The sequence below is a fragment of the Hemicordylus capensis genome, chromosome 4 (assembly GCF_027244095.1).
Source record: "Hemicordylus capensis ecotype Gifberg chromosome 4, rHemCap1.1.pri, whole genome shotgun sequence".
NCBI lineage: Eukaryota > Metazoa > Chordata > Lepidosauria > Squamata > Cordylidae > Hemicordylus > Hemicordylus capensis.
The window spans coordinates 160,743,863-160,765,499 of record NC_069660.1 but is presented as its reverse complement, the minus strand read 5'-3'; the positions used below and the strand labels follow the sequence as shown (position 1 = coordinate 160,765,499).

At 43.8% G+C, this 21,637-nt stretch overlaps 1 protein-coding gene across 7 annotated transcripts in view; it reads left to right on the top strand.

Moving 5' to 3' along the window:
- The window catches only part of RABGAP1L (RAB GTPase activating protein 1 like), a 301,913-nt gene that overhangs the window by 185,753 nt on the left and 94,523 nt on the right, over positions 1 to 21,637 (top strand). For all 7 annotated transcript variants that reach the window (XM_053243766.1, XM_053243767.1, XM_053243764.1 and 4 more), the window contains 3 exons: positions 253 to 378; positions 1,101 to 1,244; positions 8,546 to 8,587. In XM_053243766.1, the coding sequence (XP_053099741.1) occupies positions 253 to 378; positions 1,101 to 1,244; positions 8,546 to 8,587 (312 nt within the window). The remainder of the gene's footprint in view (positions 1 to 252; positions 379 to 1,100; positions 1,245 to 8,545; positions 8,588 to 21,637) is intronic.

Sequence of the window (21,637 nt, the reverse complement as noted above, 5' to 3'; positions counted from 1 at the left end):
GGGCAAGGGAGTTTGCCTTGAATAGCTGCATATTGTCAGCTAGAAAAACTTGCATTGCATTGGGTTATGTGTATTGTTACTTTGGGGCAATAGAACATGCCCTCCTCTAGAGAGAACTTCCATTACAAAGGCATGAGCTCTAAAAATAAGGTTTGCTGATGGATTTTGAGACCTATAATTTTCTCTGCAGAAGTTCTAAGGTGTTTCAGGTTTCAGAGAAGTGCTTCATTTCTTTTAATGGTCTCCATGCAGATGCCTGAAGAACAAGCATTCTGTGTGCTGGTGAAGATAATGTATGACTATGGCCTGCGGGACCTCTATAAAAACAACTTAGAAGATCTTCGCAGCAAATTTTATCAGCTGGAGAGACTTATACAGGTAGGGTATAAATTAATCATAAATTCATCTAGATTTGATAACTGTAGCTTAAAATGTCAGGGGAAGAAATTTTTGCTACTACCTGGGTGTGTGTGCACACGCGCATGTTTATTTCAGGAGATGCAAAGTCCACATTAATTTTTTTAATGAAGGATTGCCTCCATTCTTCTCAGCTGAAATACTGTCTTATCTGTAATATTCCTGAAAATTGTCCTCTCTAAAGAAAAAATGAGACACCTTTAAAGTTACGTTCAGATTGTGTTGCTGTAAATGGGACAGATACATCAGTGAGATAAATATAGGGAAAGCAATTCATTGAGATGTTGGTATTAATGTTATGTAGGTGGTACCATTCAGAGTTTGTTCTGAGCAGCAGACAAATTGGGGTTCAGAACTATGCCCATTTTTTGGACAAAGCTGAACAGAGTGCAAAAATGAGTCTGAAAGAGAGAGTTAATGGGTGTGGAGGGGATGGGCAGATACTCTTGAAGGAGGACTGCAGGTAAGAACAACTCATCTTTCTCTTCAGTGGGCTCAAAACATTTTGATAAGGATTCATTATTAATAAATAAGCTTATTCTTCTGTTTAAAATGTTTCTTGTCATACTGGCAATTGGAAATAGAGTCTTTTATTTTAAGACTTCTAGATAGGAAAAACTCTTTTGTTAACGCAGATAGCAGAATGTTGTATTTCAACTCATTCTTTTTACCTTGTTCTTTAGGAGCAGCTGCCTGATTTGTATAGCCATTTCTTGGAACAGAACCTGGAAGCTCATATGTACGCATCCCAGTGGTTTCTCACCCTCTTTACTGCCAAGTTCCCACTCTGCATGGTCTTCCACATAATTGACTTACTCCTTTGTGAGGTAAAATGAAAATGGCTTCATTTCTTAGAGCCTAGCATTTCATTAAATGACTTGCCACTTTTCTTGGGTTTTATATTTGGGTTTGTTTTTAGTTTACCTCTGTAAACTTTGAGGTGGCTTTCTGCATTATATGAACATGCTCTCATGATTCTGCTTATAATAATGTGGATTTCTCTGCTATTTCCCTGGCTTTTTTGTAAGGATGTACAGGGAATGATGTGTGGGTACACTTGTGACTCATTACACTTCCCCCACCATATGTTTGTTTGAAAGCTTAAGGTTATTCCTGGATATTAAGAGGAGGAAGCATTAGCAAGTAAGTTGCTTAAAAAAGAAAGAAATACAGCTTGTATTACCTAAAAAGCTTTTCCCCCAGTGCAGACTTGAAGTCAGTTTGCCTCGTACAGTGAAGTGATTAAAATCTCCAGCTTTCTAACAATTCTTTCTTAAATTTTTTTTAAAAACACCTTGTGGCAGAGCACAGGCAAATCTGAGCAAGTGACTTGGCTGTGTAGCAGACTCTCTCTATATTTCCCACAGTGGCAACCAGCCTGAAGTTACAGAGAGCCAATGTGATTTGGTGAATAGTATTTTGTGCAGACCTGGTGCAGATTTTGACTCAGTCAGGATGGCTTTCAGCACTTCTTTCATTCAAACGAATATCTGAGTGATAAGGATAATATTGGCTATACACTGGTCTGAGGTTCTGTGAGGGCAGCAGGACACAAGTTTGTAAAACAACATAATTCCCTTCCTTCCAAAAACAGTCCTTTGTGTAAATGAGTCAGTAAATTTATTATGGTCCTTAGACCAGCTCAACATTTAAAGTCCAGTCCTTTGTGTCGCCAAAGTGATCATTAAAGAGGTTGCACTTGCTAGGGACATGGCTCTCCCCATGTGGGAGGAGCTGTTAGAAGTGTTGTAAAGCATACAGACTTTTGGATCCCTCTTTGATTATGTTTGTTGCAATAATAATGGTGTATATCTGAGCATTCAACATACTTGTACTCAGCAACTTAAAGGTTGCTTTACAGATTTCACTTTAGATGTACACTAGAAAATGCAGATCTATGTATCATGGAGGTGTTCTTGGGGGACTGTGATTGACAGTATGTGCACATGTTGTGTTCAATGCATGTCCAGTCTGTGTAGTGTGTGTATGTACAAATCCATATACACATGTAGTTATGCAAATGTTACATTCAACACATATATGGTAGTAAATATTCTATCTATACCATGTATTAGAGAAGCCTGTACCCAGGTTCACTTTTATATGTACTTGTGCAGCATAATGTCTGAACAAATCTTGTACCTCCCTGCAAATAGTTTGCCTCTGCATATTTAGTGAAATGACTAAATGACTGGAATTGGGGGGGGGGGGAGGAATGGCATCTCCAAAACAGGAAACAAATAGGAACCTTTACAGATGGTGTGGTGTTGATTTGGTTTTTTAAAATGAATAACTTGGTATTAATGAAAACTTGGTTATGTGATTATTTAGAAGTTTATATGATAGCTTCCAGTTTAGAGAAAAAATCCAAGGTCGTTAATAAATGAGAGAAACAAAATCACGGAGAAACAATAAAAATAACCAAGCAGTTTAAAAAGCAACAACTATACTTTCAATTCAACTGGAGGTTTTAAAAGGCCTAGGAAAATTATAAATAAAGCACAGCTACTCTGATGTCCTGAGACCACAGTGTACCAGTCAATAATAAAGATTTTGCTGTGCGTCAGAATTGATTTGTTCTTCCAAAGTTTGAGTCTGCATATATTCCCCTTATGTGGTACAATCAACCGCTGCCCCCTGTGCACACATTGACTTCTATGGCAAAAATGCATGTTGATTTATAATGGATCAAGACTGCAACTGTTGGGTACCAGTCTTTTCATGTAATAATTTTAAAAGTTGTTTGCACTGGTGTCAGTGGACTGATTTTCCAATATTTATCAGTGGTAGTTGAGACCATTGTTGACTGCTGTGACGTCTGTTCTTTCCATTACGGTTCACAAACTTTGATTGGAGTGCAGTGACATTATTCTGGCCTTGTAGGTGCCCCACACACCTCCAGGACAGCACTGCTTGGCGGGGGGGACGGGACTCTGTGTTGCTCTTTCCAGCACACTCTCTAGGTAGAATGGGGCTTGTTCTTCTTCTGAGCCTTGGAGACCCTCCAAAAGCAATGAGACATATTGCTGTTTTCAGTCCTTTCCCAGCTCAGAGTGAGGATAAAGAAAGCCCATGGCATTCTCTAGGCTGCCAAGGGAGGTTGGAGACACTTGCCAGACTGGCGTAGTGAGACCCCCTGGGGACCCAGGGAAAAAATCTTTGTAGGAGGCCACTCTGTCACATGCACAAAGTGTGCACATGCCCCAAGCTACGCCCCCTGCGTCTGATGTCAGATGCAAGGAGCGGGGCAACAAACATCTCCCCCCACTGCCACCCTTGCCCCGCTGCTCCCGCTGCCGCTTATCTTTGCCCCCATGACAGTGGCAGGTGCTGTGGCTATGCTGGGATGGGCCTCTCCGCCGCCGCTCGGGCCACGCTACAGCCCATCGCCGCCACGCCAGCCACCAGCCACCAGCCACCGCCGCACTCGGTGGGCCGCAGGCAACCCGCCACTGCCAAATCGCCGCCGCACGCCCGCCGCCACACTCGGTGGGCGACCCGCCGTCACACTCGGCGGGCGACCCACCGCCACCGCCGAATCGCCGCCACCGCCGGCAATCTGCCACCTGGGGGGCACTGCCGCGCCCTCACAGGTATGTGTGGGCGGGGGGGGGCGCCATTTCAGGGCCAGAGCTTGCCCTGGGCGCCGTTTCCCCCCAATACGCCACTGTCCATTATGACTGTGATTCTAAGCAGACTGAGCAAGGTTAGTTGCTCAACAAAATCATGTGGTAGAGTCCTTCTGGACTGTGCCACTGCAGTCTGAAGTCTCCTTGCCTGTAGAAAACTAGTTCACCAGGAAGAAAGGGTCTAGCCTGGTCTGGTCCCTGATGTGCTAGTTTTCTTCTTATACTACAAATTTACAGAGGCTTCCCCCGCTTTTGGTTAAGTTCTTTCACAATTATTTTCCTCCTCAAGTTCATATTATCTAATCTTTATTCATAACATTTAATGTTTGCGTAACAGCATTTTAAGACTGCTATTATAATTTTTTTTGTTGACATTGGTGTGTGTACTTGTATTCCTATATATATTCCTACATTGTATGTAATTTAGATAAATTATAACTTGATCTTTCTTAAAGCAAGCCTTTTCCATGAGACCTTGTTTCCCTGTTCTCACCCCATCTGTGATAAGTTTAGATTCCATTAACCGAATATGCTACCATTTACAGTTTGCTTCCCTTTGCTTTCTCTTCCCTCCCTCTGTTGTCTTTCCTTCCACTAATATAGATTCTTAAACTCCTTGAGAGCAGGGAACTGTTTATTTGCTGTGAGGGCGGGGGGCGGGGGGGATGCTTGGTAAAATGCCTTGTATGCTGATGGCACAGAAAGAAATTAATAATTGTTCATGTATTTGACAGTTTTTTGTAATTATTATTCAGTTTTATATTGCTTCATTCTAGATACAAATATTTGTGGGCAGATCTTTGAATTTAGCCCATGACATTGGCTTAATTCATATGTAAGACCAAAGCATTGTTTGGCAATTGGAAATACTCCCTCATGCTCAGATGCCACTTCCACTTCCTGACTTTCACCAGTCATGGTTGCTGTGATATCCAAATGAATAAAACTATGGTTAGTGTCCTGCCTCCAGACTGATTTGAAATCCTGATCTGAAATGAGTTTATAACCCATAGTTCTGAGGTTGGTGCTAATTATGTTGTGACAATGGACTTGGAAAAATAAACAATGGTTAAAGAAAACCAGGAAGTAGAAGAGAGAGCTCACATGTGGGAGGGAGAAGGCTGAGCCTACAGGGTGCTCCTGATTGCCACACCATGGTTGGGAAATATGCCTGAATTGAGCCAATATCTTCCATTTAATACTACTTGTTTTCATGGTGCTTTTAGAATATCTCAGTGTGGTTGCTTTTGCCTATTAGCTCTTTAGATGCTGTTTTATTTTTAATTAAAGTTACAATTCTGACCTCTAGTGGATGCAATGAAATTTACTTACAGTATAGTGATTTGAGATAATTATTTTGGTAGTAATCCAGTGATCAATCAATCATCTTTATTAGAGTCCAAGCCCAGCATAAGATAGTACAGAAAAGCATGATTAAAGGCAATTACAAAGCAGTATGGTCATCATGTTGCATTAACATTATTATAAAAATACTAATTGTTATAAACCATATTTACTAAAAAAAAAAACCAACTCTAAAATTATAGATAAAAGTATAAAGCTACTGCTAAAACATATTACGAAATCAGCAAAAATAACTACAAATGGAACCATAAAACTGATATTTTAAAATTATCTAATAATAACAGCTATTGCATTATATTATATTTATAAACTACTGCCCTTGAAAGGGGGTGGGGGCATGAAATTATTAAAATTCTAATGTACATACTGAAAAATCGGTGGCTAAAACAGAGTATATAGGGTGGGAGCGCTAAAAGATAGTGTTATAGACGGCAGTTCAAAGCTATACAGAGCTGATGTGAGGGGAAGGCCTGGTTGTCATGGTCTGGCGGATCTTGCATGCTGCCATGCAGAACTTGGCAGTGTTAAAGGTGAAGGCTGGAGCTTCATCTGAAAGCAGCAGTTGGGTGTAGACATGGTTTGGGTGACGTGGGTACTTGTGAAACAGTGGAGAAATAAACTTGGCCCGAACGTCTCTATAAAAGGGGCAAAGGAGAAGTATATGTTCTGTGGTTTCTACCTCCCCAGTGACACGGGGCAAAATTTTTCTACTACTACTATGGATATTTATATACTGCTTTTCAACAAAATTCTCAAAGCGGTTTAATTAGAAAAATAAATAATACATAAATAAAATGGTCCCCTGTTGCCAAAGGACTCACAATCTAAAAAGAAACATAAGGTTAGACACTAGCAGCAGCCATTGGAGGGATGCTGTGCTAGGGTTGGATAGGGCCACTTGCTCTCCCCCCGCCAAATATAAGAGAATCACTACTTTAAAGGGTGGCTCTTTGTTCAGTTAGCAAGGGTTGACCATTGCCATTGGGATCTTTCTGTATTTGCCTTCCACCTAATGGCACAATGGGGAAATGACTTGACTAGCACACCAGAGGTTGCTGGTTCGAATCCCTGCTGATATGTTTCCTAGACTATGGGTGATATAGGAAGATGCTGAAAGGCATCATCTCATACTGCGCGAGAGGTGGCAATGGTAAGCCCCTCCTGTATTCTACCGAAGACAACCACAGGGCTCTGAAGTTGCCAGGAGTTCACACCAACTTGACAGCACACTTTACATTTATAGCTGAGGGGAGAGAATGGCATCAGGCAAGGGTAAACATCCTTCTGTGGCTTGGGGTTTCTAGCTGTGACAGATACGTGGTGGGGGAGGCAGTGTATCTGAGGCTTTCAGGGGATAGGAAGGTTGGGACCCTACCTAGGTCAGCCTGGCACTCAGTGTCCATAATCCTCTGTTTAATGGCTGTTTTCGTGACCCATAGAAAAGATCATGACCCATAGCAAGTAGGAGAGGGGGAGAATAGTCCAGGAGTGACAGTTTAGACCACATAGCCCTTTCCCAAGAAGATTGAAAACTATCCTGTAAGGTCAGTGGGGCCAGACCCTGAGGGTTGAGGGATAGTTTAACCCAGAAGTTGAGAATGGACAGCTACACTCTGGCCTCAAACTTAATCATGCCTGCTTCCAAGCGTAGGACAGCATTTGAGACACAACGAGGGACTTGGAGGGCTGCTCCTAGAAACTTGGACTGCACCCACTCCAAAGGGGCAAGGTGTGTGGGGGGGTAGTAATCCAGTGTACTTGTCTTCATATTCAAATGAGTAAATCTTCACGTATAACTCTGTGCTACATTGTGGCCAGTTCCATTTGCAAATTATTGTGGCTGTTCAGATGTAATGTTATACCATGGTTTAGCTTTATGTGCGCAAGCAACCATATGCCTTGTGTTTGCTGTCTCTTGCCTCCCTGTACCATGATCAGAAACTTCTAATTATGGTTCCCATAGTTTGCTCTCATGTCTAAATCATGACAGCTATAGTTTGCTCAAACATAGTTTGCTCTGAAGCTGGGATTGCAAACCAGGATCAATCCCGGCTTCAGGGAAACGCACTGTTTGCTCCTCACTGCAAGGTGAGGAGGGAGTGCATGAGCCCAAGGTTCACAGCTACTTGTGCACATACATCATGGTAGAGCATTAATGTCATGAATACAACCACTGTCTTTCTCTCCTCTTGTCTGCTTTTTAGAATCCAGGCTCATAAACAGCCTGGAAAGGGGTCGATTGTAGCTTTTATCATATTAAAGGTTTTAGTTTAGTATATAGTTGTTACATCCAGACTGGCAGAAAGTACACTGAATGACATATGGTCTTAATTCATAAAAAGAAAAAGCATTTCTATAGCACCTTTTCTGAGTGTGTGAAGTTCTTCTAATATGATGTAATCCTTATCAATAAACTTGTAAATTACATAAATATTACTCCATAATATGGGGAGCTAAGTCTGACAGGTGAGTCCATGGCAAAGGAAAGATTTTCACTGGGGAATTCTTGATTCACAATTCAGTCTCTTAGCCACTATGTTGTACCAGCTCTTAAAATAGCAGTTGGAGTGATAAAACTGCCCATGGATTACGCCACTAGACTGCTGGTGAAGATGACTCAATTGAATTCTGCTCTGTATTAAACAAAAAACAGAACAAAACACCAATCATCCCTGCACATAGAAATCTAAATTTCAGGAAGTAGTATTCTGTAGCCTTCTCTCAAATGTGCTGATTTTGTATACACAGGGATTTTTTCCTTATAGAAAAGCCATGAGACCACCTACTTGCAGCTAGTTGCAGGGGAGTCCATGAAGAGTTTTATTGCTTCTTTTGCTATTTGTGTGAGCTAGGCTTTGTAGACTCTACTGACATTTCAGAAATCACCGTGACACAGAGGTCCAGGAATGGTATTTAGAACTTCTTGAATAGCTGCTATTTTGGATGGGCTTCAGTTATTCCTAGTTAGTGTATATGCACAGAGGTTGTTGTTAATTGATTGTGGTGTTACTGGTAGTAGTAGTGTTTGTTTTTTAATAATTAAATATTTGAATATTTTAGTAATGTTTAAACAATTAGTAATGTTTAAATAAATCTTAGCAGGGATAATAATTTGTTCCTCCTTTTTCTTTTAGGGTCTGAATGTAATCTTTAATGTGGCACTTGCTCTCTTAAAGGTAAGCAATTTCTGTAAATTATTCCAAGTCTTATTCTCAGTACAGCTTTGTAAGTCAGCCCACAAAATCTGCTAGCCTACCTGTCCATACATACTGGACTTTGTGAGCTCAATGATAGCCTCAAAGGTGTGGTTATGGGAAGGAGTCCTGCCCTATTAGAGTGTACAAAAGCTTCCCTGCCTGGTCATCTGGAAGTGGTTCTTATTCACCATAGCTGAATGGTTGATTTCAAGCCTGCCAACTCCAGTTCATAAATGAATAAACGGTATTGTACAAATCAAATATAAGGACTAGAATTAGAAATTAGTTATTCTTAAATTTACTATGGCAAACTATGTACATGGTGGACAACTATTTAATTTGTTAAACTGTTTCCTAATAGGAAAGAGTCTTGGGAGCAAAATGGCTGTATTATCTTAAAGATTTTGAAAGTAGAATGTCTGGTCTTGCACAAGACCCAAAGGTGCCTAATAGTGATGGAGCAATATGAGGGTCTGAAAGACATTGTTGAAGTTGTAACATGTAGCCTTTCCTCAGGACAAACCCATGTGTGTATATTACTTTGATACATTTTAAGTTTTATTCTACTCTGTCCTTCGAGTTGAAGATGGATTGTAACATAATTGCAGAAGAGTGTAGGATTAGAGTTGTGCAATTCCCCTTCTGGCTCACCCCAGAATTGGGTTTTTCAAGCTTTTCATTTCAGTGACTGAAAAAAGTCAAGTAGCATCATTCAGTATGAACACTCAAAAAGCCAGATTATGTCCTATTTTTTGAGTGATTAGATTTATATACTTCCCTTCCTAAAGTGGCTCAAGGCGGTTTACACTACATGGTGGTGTCTTCATGACCATTTTCCCTTTCTTGTTCTTTCTCCCAGTTCCCCAAAACAAAAAAACCACCAAGAGCAAAAGTTTACTCTGGGAAAGTTAAGGGGTAATATGTCCAAGGGATGCCTTCTGCTCTGGAGAGGACTTCTCCAAGAGAGGATGCTGCTGGACTTCACGAGCGGCATCTGGTGGCCCACTGTGCGAAACAGGATGCTGGACTATATGGGCCTTGGGCCTGATCCAACAGGGCTGTTCTTATGTTCTTAGAGGGGAGGAAGACATTCAGTATCCTTGGGGATATTCCCTCCCAACTAGGCAGGAGATGAGGCTAACTAATGATGCATTCTACCATGAGGAGAGGTCCCTCAACAGCCCAGATTAACCTTCCCTTGCAGCTGGATAATATGGTGGCTAGTGGTATAGTCACAAATTTAGAAGTGCAGGTGCTCTTCATTACAGCCCCCATAGCCGTGCCCCATAGCCCCACCCACCTGGTGGCCATGCTCCCATGACCACACCCCCAACATAGATGCAATTATTTGGAGGATGCTTACAAAGAGTCACCTAATCCTACAGACCTTGAATCAAGTAGACCCCTTCTGTTCCTTAGCAAGGATTCATGATGTTCCTTACTTTCTCAGAAATTGCAGTGGATACATGGCCATTTATGTTCATTCACAGTTAACGCATTCACAGTTAACGTACTGACAAAAATGAGGTTAGAATTTGTGCTTAGAGATCTATCTATCTATCTATCTATCTATCTATCTATCTATCTATCTATCTATCTATCTATCTAATTTCTATGTTGTCTGGCATGTGCATCCCTAAGCAGTGTACATAAATTAAAATACAACTACTATAAAACCAGGATAAAATTATGATGGAAAATTATGATGGAAAAGCAATTAAAATTAATTAAAAGCCTGAGAAAACAGTTGAGTCTTTAAAAAAAACCAGAGATGGAGAAACTCAGATTTTAACAGGGAGTGCATTCTAAAGCCCGGGCAGCCACAGAGAAGGCCCAGTCCCAAGTAGCCACCAAACAAGCCGGTGGTATCCATAACTGGACCTTCCCAGATGATCTTCATAGGTGGGAGTATTCATGACAAAGGAGGTGCTCTCTTGGAGGCAGTGTTCCCTCTAACAGGGATTCCCAGGTGTTGTTGACCACAACTTCCATAATCCCCAAGCAAAAGCCATTGCAGCTGGGGATTCTGGGAGTTCTAGTCAACATCTGGGAATCCCTGTTAGAGGGAACACTGCTTGGAGGTCTTCTAGTCCAGTCCCCTGCCCAGTACAAGAATCTGCTACCGCATCCCTTACAGGTGATCAGCTAGGTATCCCTAAACCAGTCCATAGTGTAGCCCTCTTCAGATATTGTGTAGTACACATGTACAGGTGTCTGCAAACATTCATGGTTTTATGTAAATGACTGTATATATGTTCACTTTAGTTCAGGTCCTTCAGTACATGGTACAGATAGGAAGTATCTACTGCACATGCATTGAACAGAATGTGTGAAAACTGTACATGTGTATACTGTACACAGATTGTATGTATATTTAATATATCACATGAATGGGGCTTATGAATAGAGCTGAAATCTTCTGAGTGCTCAAGTTTATTCCTGATGCTCCCCTTCCTGACACAGGTCTGCAATATGCTTACTCATGACATATTAATACATATTGCTAGTTTTTCACTCCATAACATGTTCTAAAAAGGACAACAGACTTCATAAGAGTTTAAAGAGATTGTCCGTGGGGGTTATATCTGGCACTGGATGGGGGATAATAAACTGAAGCTGAATCCAAGCAAGACAGAGGTTTTCATAGTTGGGGGTCGTAATCTGAAAGAGAGAATAGAACTTTGTGTTCTGGACAAGGTTACAATCCCCCAGAAAGAACAGGTTCATGGCTTGGGAGTGCTCTTGGATCCGGTTCTCACCCTGGTGCCTCAAGTTGAGGCTGTGGCCAGGAGTGCTTTTTACCAGTTGCAATTGATTAGACAATTCCACCCATTTCTTGAGGAGAATGATGTAAAAACAATGGTACACCAGCTGGTAATCTCTAGGTTGGACTACTGCAATACACTATATGTAGGGCTACCTTTCTACATTGTTGGGAAACTTCAGTTAGTCTAAAAATTAAAAGGAGGAAATTGTTTCAACAGCATATTTGATAAAAGTATGTTTACTCAGAAATAATTTCAGCTGGAGTCACTCCCAGGAAAGTATGTTTAGGATTGCAGCCAAGTCATTAAAGGGACTCAGTCAGGGTGGAAGAAAGGGGGAATAATTTAGTGGGGTTTCATGCAGTGATTTGTTAAATGATTAGCATAATGTTCTGAGAACTAGACATTGGAGACACCATCAAGCATGATTTCTTCCATTCCAACTTCCATGGGAGCAGAGGTGCTCTTACCCCTGGACTTTGGGGCTGAGGTCCAGGGCCTCCACACCCCCTGGGGGCCCCCAAATCCTCCTTCGTCTGTCCTGGGTGGTGCAGCTTGTGCCCTCAAGAACCTACGTGTTAAAAAATGATGCTTAACTTGCAGCAGGGGGGCCTCCAAAGGCCTTTAGGTCCAGGCTCCAAAATTACCTAGGTGCACCCCTGTATGGGAGATCTGATGAAGTTGAGTGAAGGAATGCTGCAGAAGTTTAGTAAGCCAGAATTCATTTCAGTAAACAGAGATGGGTATGATTTGAAAGGATGGAGAGAAACACATAGCTCCCTAAGGTACACATGGCAAAAAATCAAAATTTACGGTTTATTCTGGTATTATATACTGTATCTGTATTGGTTTATTTATTACACTTGTGTGCTTCCACTCAACGAAACATATATGGTTTACAACATATAATCCTAAATAATAGCCTGGAAGACATCTCTGCTATATTGCCTCCATGGTTTAATTTTCAAAAGTAAAAGTAACTTCATATTAACCACCTATTTTTAAAGGGAGGAGGATACTACTGTATGATTATTCACTCACTTGTGCACTGGGGATGATGTAATCCTCCCAGTGCATTATGTGTCAGCTCAGCTCTAAAAGCTGGAAGTTTTAACTCCCTGCTTATAGAGCTGACTTGCTCCTTTATGCAGAGTGAGTCAGTGCACACATTAGCCAGCATGCTGTGGCACAGTAGGAGCTAGTGCCAGGACAGAGTGTTGTGATACTGCACTACAATAGGAATGTTGCAAGCTAATGCTTGTGGAAGGTGTTGACATCAGGGGCGTAGCAAGGTTGAAATGGGCCCAGAGACAAGATTTTAAAATGGGCCCCCCTCCCCCCACTCAAAGTCCAGGGCCTCCGCACACCCCAGGCCCCCAAGGATTTAAGTCTGATATTCCAAAATAAGTATGCTGCCTGGAAATACATTTCACTGAATACACACACGCACACGTCACAATATATAGTGATATACATTGAGTACTATACGTTTGTTTTACTTTTAATGCCTAGAACACACTAGAAAGATGAATGATTAAAATGGGCCCCTCGCTGCAGATTAGCCAAGGAGACTTTCAACCATGCAGGGTGAGCCTATGTTTGTTTTCTCAGAATTCTGAACAAATTCAGTCAAGTTTGATTCCAGGAGGTTTTTCACAGGAGGCTTTTAAAGCCCTTTAACACACATCTCCTCTGGAATGGAGGTGCTGCATTCACATGTTGGCCAGATTTACCCTGAAGTCCCTGCAAGTTATTGGGGAGCAGTTCACACACAAGAAAATTAAAATAAAATAAAAGCACAAGACATGCTTCACAGTTCTCACTCAGACCTTCTGGGTTGCAAAACAACTTGAACATAAGTGCATTTATAAATGAATGAATGAATGAATAAAATAAATATAATACTGTTTCTTCCAGAAGTTTTTGTAATTTTCTGCCATGAAACAAGCCACTTATAGGCCTTTTTAGATAGTTTTTTTTAAGCCAGCAAATTTTCCAAGCTGTTTAAAAATAAATATTCAGAGACTTCTCAGTCCCTCCCCCCCATATCAAAGCCCTATGGCAAGCAGATCCCAAATATCCGGGGGTGGGGGCGGGGAAGGTAACCACAAAAAGGAGTTCACACTCTACCTGGCAGCAAGGAGTCTTCTGCTGCAGAGACCAGTGGTGGCCACTCTGGCTGCCTCCTCCTTCCTGGCTGGCTTGGGCCCTACTGGAGTTCAGGCTTCACAGAGGCCTACACGAGACCTCCGTGAAAGCCCCGCCCACCCGCCGATCAGCTGAGAGGCGGGAGAAAAGGAGCTCTTTGCAGCTTGTCTGCTGCCTGGATTGCCGGCCAGGAGAACAAGCTGGAGAGACGGCGAACAGGGCAAGTGGCTGAGGGGCCTTGGGGCTGGGCAGGGGGCAATGGGGAGTCACGTGAGGTGCCTCTGGGGGGGCCCCTCCAGGCAGTGGGGCCCCCAGACAACTGTCTCCCCTTGCCCGATCGTTGTTACGCGCCTGGTTGACATGTTATACTATGTGTTGCATGGTGCATTGCACACTGTGTTGCACAGCCTTGTATGTGTCCTGAAGGAGGCCTGCAGTTGTGCAACATTGCAGAGCACTGCAGCTTAGCACAGCTCTTCAAATGTTGTAAGTTTGTGTCTTGGATTTCCAAAGGACAGAAATCAGCCAAAGATGATAAAAAGAATCTGGGCTTCTGAATTCCTTTTCCTTTGGGAGAAGGGAATTTTGATATAATAAAATCGTAAATTTGTGCAGCCTTTGTTACCTTCTCTCTAGCGCAACTCAAGTCTGGATGTCTGCCACTATCTCCAGATTTGATGCTTCGAACTGCTGTTACTCAGGGCAGAAAAGTGATCTGATCTCCAGGCTTTAAAAAAACAAAACACACACACCCACACCCCTCCCAGGTTGCTGGGGAATTGCAAAATAATTGGATTGGGGCAGCAGTGTTGAGGAGAGGAGATGTTTAACTTTTTTCTCAACTTCTATCCTGGTGATAATAATCAGATCCCCCAGGGAGAAAATAAAGAAAGAAAACAACCTGTTCAGGATATTTAAACAGTCTATTTTGATGACTGCCTTCACCTGTATGAATTTACCTGAGTCTTAAGAATGGCTTAGAAGGCCCTGCTCTTTGGTCCTTGCTTACTTGGATATTGAGTGACAGATGCTAGGGCCAGGGGCTCTTTGGTACTAGGCTACAAGGATGAATTCCCTCCCTGAATAAAACTAATAAGCTTCCTCCTTTGTTGTTTTTAGTTTGTTTTTGAAAATTGTTTATTTCAACAGGCCTTAAGCTTATGAGTAAGGAACCATATATAAATTATGTAATTGAGGTAAACACAGGGGCAATTTTGAAACACTTTTTCTACCCAGTGATACTTCTAGGGATGTGCATAAACTGTGGTTCAGAGAGTGGTCCGAGCACTTTTAGGGAGATTAGGAAGGGAACTTTAAGGGAAAGGTGAACAGGTGCTTATCTGCTATCCGCTGCCCCTTCCAGCTTCCTGTGGGGGTGGCACACATCCCAAAAAGCCCTATGTGCTGTCGGCATGCACATGGCATCCGTGGGTGCCATTTGTGTGGTCAGCATGGTGTCGCTCACCATGCACATGGTGCCCGCACATGTGCAGATGCCATGTGCATTCTGACAGCATGTGGGCCTTTTGGGGATATGCACCAGCCCAACAGGAAGCTGGAATGGGCAACGGAAAATAGGTAAGCACCTGTTCTCCTTTTCCTTAAAGTTCCCGTACTAATTTCCCTAAAAGTGCTCGAATCATGGTTCAGGCACATCTCTAGCCACTTCCTGACCCAGTTCAGCCCTCCACCTGTGCGGAGGCTTCTTTTAGTCAGAAAATTCTATCAAGGATTTCTCCTGCGAATTGCAGTTTGGTCCTCATACCTATTTCCTGAGCACTGGTCTTGGCCCTTATCCCTTCAGCCACTAAATAACATTAAGATTATTCTGCTTTAAATGCTGTCAGCATGCACATGACATCTGAGCATGTGTGGGTGCCATGTGTGTGATCATCAACACCATGCTGACCACACAAATGGTGCCCACGCATGCACAGACGCCATGCACATGGTGATGATGCACAGGCTTCTTAGGATGTGTGCTGCCCCCACAGAAAACTGGAAGGGGCAGTGGAGAGCAGGTAAGCACCAGCTCTTTTCTTCCTTAAAGTTCTTTTCCTAATTGCCCTGATTCCTGACTCCTGTCTAGAATAACTTCAGGTCCAGTCATAGTAATAGATCCACACACAGTAATGGGCAAACTCACCTTTTCTACAAAATAGCATCTGCATATACTTAAATACTGCCTCTAAACTTGTGCTTTGTAGCCTCTTTTTTGCAATTTAATCTAAGAGTAGCTCTGTTTTAGAAAATCTCTGGCTTATATCCAATATATTTTGTCTTTGGCAATACACTGGACTGAATGGAAAACTACTACTATGGATATTTATATACCGCTCTTCAACAGGGGCGTATCTAGGGTGGGGCAGGCAGGGCACGTGCCCCGGGCGCCACTTGAAGGGGGCGCCATTTTGTAAAATTAATTTTTTTTAAAAAAAATGGCTGTCGGGGAAAAATGGCCACCACGCATGCTCAAATGGCCTCTGTGAGGCCCTAGGCCATGCCAGGCCTTGCAGAGGCCATTTGAGCATGCACAGTGGCCATTTTGTTTTCAGTGGCCATTTTTTTAAAAAAAAGATTATTTTTAAAAATGGCCACCACACATGCTCAAATTGTCCCTGCAAGGCCCTAGAGGCCAACGGGGGGACGGGAAACCTTTGCAGACCCCCCCACCAGCCTTTAGAAAAACTCCTGAAGGGGCTACAGGTAAAAAGTTTTTTTAAAAAAATTAATATGATATAAGACACTGTACACATATTCAGATTGGCACTATGTACAGAGAATCAAGGCTTGTGAATACTGAGCTGAAGCTTATGAGTTAGGATTGTATTCATTTGCTCTTATAATAAGTGAGTTAAATGTGATGTCTTAATAATATGGCTATTGATGGTGAGTTTGTCTTTGAATCAGTGTGAAATCCTTAGTTTTAAGGCCCACTGGGAGTTTCTTTCTTTCTTTCTCTCATTTTAACTGTCTTTCTGAAATACTAGAATATATTCCAAGCAGTGACACAGTTTACTCTGCATATCCTTTAATTATTTTTAGAGTATCTGGGGAAAGTCAAATTCTCCATTTAATTTTAAAACTTATGTAATAGTGATGCTACAATGCATAATAGAGAATTAGACAGGCACTTCTGTTTTAGTCTTCCAAGTACTCCTCCACATAGTATTTGGGTATTTCATGAGCCCCAGCATACTGAAATTTGTAGTTTTCCAGCATTTTTTGGTCTGACTACGTCCACTGCTGAATAGTTTTTGAAATATTAAAAGGTTAACAAGCTTGACTTGTATTTTTGAGCTGATATTATGGTAAAGTTATCTGAAAGATGGGTGTCAGATGCTTGGACAGGGGGCGCAATTCAGTGTTTGCCCTAGGCACTATTTTCCCTAGATACGCCTCTGCTCTTCAACCAAAGTTCTCAAAGTGGTTCACATAGAAAAATAAATAGTACATAAATAAGATGGCCCCCTGACCCCAAAGGGCTCACAATCTACAAAGAAGCTTATGGTAGACACCAGCAACAGCCACTGCAGGGATGCTGTGCTGGGGTTGGATAGGGCCAGTTGCTCGCCCCCCTGCTAAATATAAGAGAATCACCACTTTAAAGGGGGGTCTTTTTGCTCATTTAGCAGGGGAAAATCTTCCCCCTGATGCTAAATCTTTTAAAATTTTTATTTTGAGTTAATCATGAGTAATCTTTTCTATCCAGAATATTCGTAAGATGAGTTCATCCATTCTATATTCATCCAAAATTTATTTGGTTATTTCATTGTGGAATGGACAGTTGTGTACACTTTTCCCTAAGCTGGGCATTTTCCACAGGTATATTTTCTTGTATGAAAATATATTTTCTTCGTTCTTGGCTTTGGGAACAGTCGTTCTAACCTACGGGCTCAGACAAACTGTCCACCATGCAGGTTTCATCCAATCCCTCTTCTGCAGCCCGGGGCTTACAGCCCATTTCTTCTTCTCCGGGAGTCTTGGCAACTACCCCGGAGGTGAATGTGCCCATCGATCCCGCGGCTTGGGCTTCGACGTCGATATTGAGGAGTTGGGTGGCAGTGTCAATCTTGACGGTGGCGTTGATTGAACCGCGTTCTATCCAACCGTCCAAAAAGAAGAAGAGAAAGAAGGACTGTTGCACTCCTTCTGAACCTCCAACAAAAAAGCAGAAGTCGATGCATGACACTGAACGTCAATCCCATTGCCCCGTGGTGGCCCAGGCGGCCCTGGTCTCCCCGATTCCTTCGTCTATCCAACCACAAATACCACCACTTCCCGAACATCCCTCACCTCCTCTCCATGAAGAACGTTCGCCTTCTCCATCCGGACCTACACCGTCTCCACACCTCACAGCCTGGCACATAGTCCTGCCCTCCCAGCGGACCTGCTACGAATTGTCCATGGTCTCCTCTTACTGCCACAAGTGGACCCTTTTTCAAACCTATCTAAAAGACAGAAAAATTCCCTTACACTCTGTTTCTGTGGAACATATTTGTGCCTACTTGCTGTCCCTCAAGCAGGCCGGACTTAAATCCCATCCTTGCGGGTCCACTGGCAGCCATAGTGGCTAACTCCCCCACCTCCATGCCCTCGTGGTTCCAACACCCTACCATCAAGCGCTTCCTTAAATGGCTCACTCACCTCTATCCAGACCCGCCAGTCATGGCCCCGGCCTGGGACCTGACTTTGGTCCTCTCTTCGCTCATGAACACTCCCTTCGAACCCATAGCTACGTTTTCTCTTGACCTCCTTTCCTGTAAGGTGGCCTTCCTTACGGCTATCACCTCGGCCAGATGGGTCAGTGAACTCAGGGCTCTTAGAGTTGACCCTCCTTATCTCACCTTCCACAAGGAAAAGGCCGTCCTAAGGACGGATATTGCCTTTCTTCTGAAGGTAGTCACATCGTTTCACCATTCCCAGCCTATCTCCTTACCTGCATTCTTCGCCAAGCCGACGACTGCGGCCGAACGATGCCTCCACACTCTAGACATGGGTCGCTCACCTTCTACGTCGACCGCACCTCTGCCCTTTGAATCATTGCAATTCTGCTCAGATGTTCTGCTGCAAGAGACATTAGATGGAATTCTGCCCAAGCAAACAGCCGATTCAATTCTCTCATGAGGGCCCTGGACCTGGTGCCCCCCTGATGATTGATGTGGGCCTTGGTTGTTACGTTGTCCATTCTTATGAGTACATGTCGTCCCTCCACCAGATTCTGAAAATGAAGGAGCGCCAGATGGACGGCTTTTAACTCTAGCCAATTTATGTTGTTCTGTAGATCCTCTTGGGACCACAATCCCTGCGCATGATGCACATGACAATGAGCCCCCCATCCGGAGAGACTTGCGTCTGTTGTGACAATCAGCTTGTCTAGCATCTCCAATGGAAGACCTCTTCCCAGGGCTGGAGACAACCACCATTCGAAGGAGGCCCTGACCTTTTTATGTAGCCGGACCTTCAAACGCTTCTTCTCCATAATCTCCAGTTGGAAGGGAAGAATGGCCCACTGAAGTGTCCTGGAATGCCATCTCGCCCACAGTGTGCATTCCAAAGTCGCTATCATCAACCCCATGAGCTGAGCGAGGGTCATCAGGTAACAGCTGTGCTTGTGAAGCAACAGAGCGATGAAGGACACGATCTTCTGTTGACGTTCTGGAGTCAGAGAAACCGTGGCTGTCAGAGTGTCGAATGAAGCCCCCAGGTGCTGAAGGCGCTGAGACGGAAGAAGGTGACTTTTCTGACGGTTGATGATGAAACCGTGGTTTTCCAAAATTTGGACCGTCAGCTGCACATTTCGAATAGCCAGTCGTCGTGACGATGACTGAAGCAGCAGATCATCTAGATATGGATGTATATGGATCCCCAGGGTGCGGATGTGAGCTATTACTGCCACCATCAGCTTAGTAAACACCCGAGGAGCCGACGAGAGCCCGAATGGGAGAGCCCTGTACTGATACTGGTTCTGATTGTAAGAGAACCTCAGGAAACATTGACAGCTTTGATGAATTGGCACGTGTAGATATGCCTCGGAAAGGTCGATGGACGCCAAGAAATCCCCTGGTCGCACAGCAGCCTTGATCAACTTCAGGGACTCCATGCGAAACTACCTTTTCCTGACATAGCGGTTTAGGCGTTTTAGATCCAGAATAGCACACCATGTCCCATCCTTTTTGGGAACTAAAAAGATCAAGGAGAAAATGCTTGCACATGACTCTGTCAATGGTACTGGTTCGATGGCATAAATGTCCAACAGATGTTGAATAGCCTGATCCATCAACAACCTCTTTGACCGACTCTTGGATGTTGGAGTCACCAAATAAAAGTCGGGAGGAGGAATCAAAAATTCTATGGAGTACCCCTGATGGACTGTCCGCAGAACCCATAGATTGGAAGAGGTTGCCGCCCAGGCCCCCGCAAAACCGAGAAGCCTGCCCCCAACTGGAAGAGCGTCATTGCTTACGATTTTGTTGACCGGCAGTGTTGGAGAAGGTTCTGGACTGGAATCTTGTGGAACCTCTGCCACGATTGTTCCAGGGTTGATGCCAGGGAGGCCTGAAGGACTGACCTCGGTTATCTCTAGGGTTGTCCCTGAATTGACCACCGGGTGGCCGAGCGAAACCCCTGTTGGGACGAAAGGAAGATTGAAAAAAGTTCCCACGAAAAGGCCTGCGGAACTCCCTACGCCCCTTGGGCATCGCCTTTTTCTGATCTTTAGTTTTGATCAGAATTGGCTCTAAAGACTCGCCAAACAATTTCGCACCCGAGAAAGGAGTAGCTGCCAAAGTAACCTTGGACTTGGCATCCACATTCCAATTCTTAAGCCACAATCCTCTTTGAACTGCTGTGTCCGCGGCCATAGCCCTGGAAGCATGCTGAATGCAATCCAGGGAGGAGTCCGCCATGAGGGTGGAAGCTTTTGCCAGCTTATACACCCCCTGATGTAGGGCCACATTTTCTGGAGGAATAAGCTTAATTAACTCCTTTGTCCAAAGGATGGCTGCCTTGGTGAAAATTGAATTTGTCGCCGCCGCCCTGATAACAATAGCAGAAGCCTCATGACCTTTGCGCAGCATGTGGTCCGCTTTTTTATCCTCCGGAAGTTTCAGGTGTTTCTCACCTTCCTTATTCAGCAAGGCCCCTGACACCAATTGTGCCATTGGCGCATCTACCACAGGAACTGCTAAAAGAGACATAATGTCATTAGGCAGGTTATACAACTTCTTAGGTATAGACAAGATAGGCTTGGAAGCCACAGGAACCCCCCCATTCCACCAACATCAGATCCTTGAATAATGTTGGGAAAGGTACCGTAGCGGCAGCAGCCGCAGTTGAAGGAAAAACTTCTTGATCCAATCCAGAGGTGGCGACAGACCCTGTTTCCAGAGCCACATCTTTAATAACTCTTTTAGCTTTGGCAAAAAGCACCTCATACTCTGATAAGGAAAAAAGTCGCGTAGTGCTAGGCTTTTCTGCGGGTGTCTGTTCAGCAGACATTTTCCCCTCTTCCTTCTCAGACTCAGATGAGCGAGAGTCTGAATACGCAGGTACCGCAGGTTGTGGACCCCTTGGGGGAAGCTGTTGCGGTATAGGTATCTGATTAACTATAGGCAAAACTGGAGTAGAAGGAGGAAGCGGTGCACCTGTTCCATCAGGTACTGGAATCGGTATCGGCTCAGCCCTCCTAGGCAACTTTGCAGGCTCCCCCTCTGAAGAGGAAGAAGACCTGGGTTGTCTCCTCCTACGACAAGATCTGTTCCGCTTCTGCACAAATCTCTGCCTCTCACCTTGAGGAATGGCCTGCCTTGCAGGGCTGGAGTCAGGAGAAGAGGAAAAGGGGGGACGTCTCTTACGTCCTTGTCTAGAACGTGGAACAGAAATGCCAGATACTCCTGGGGTAGCAGTAGAAGTAGCACCCAACAAAGGAGCAACCACAGACAGACACTGTCTGGAAATAAAATCACCCAGCCATTGTGCCATCTCCTGAGATACATTTATCCCCAGCGGAGCACTCCCGACAGGTGCGGTAGGGCAAATTGAATTAGTGGGTACCGGACCCTGAGGAGGGTCTTGACCTAGCAGGTCCCCAGACACAATCGGACCCGGAGGCGGG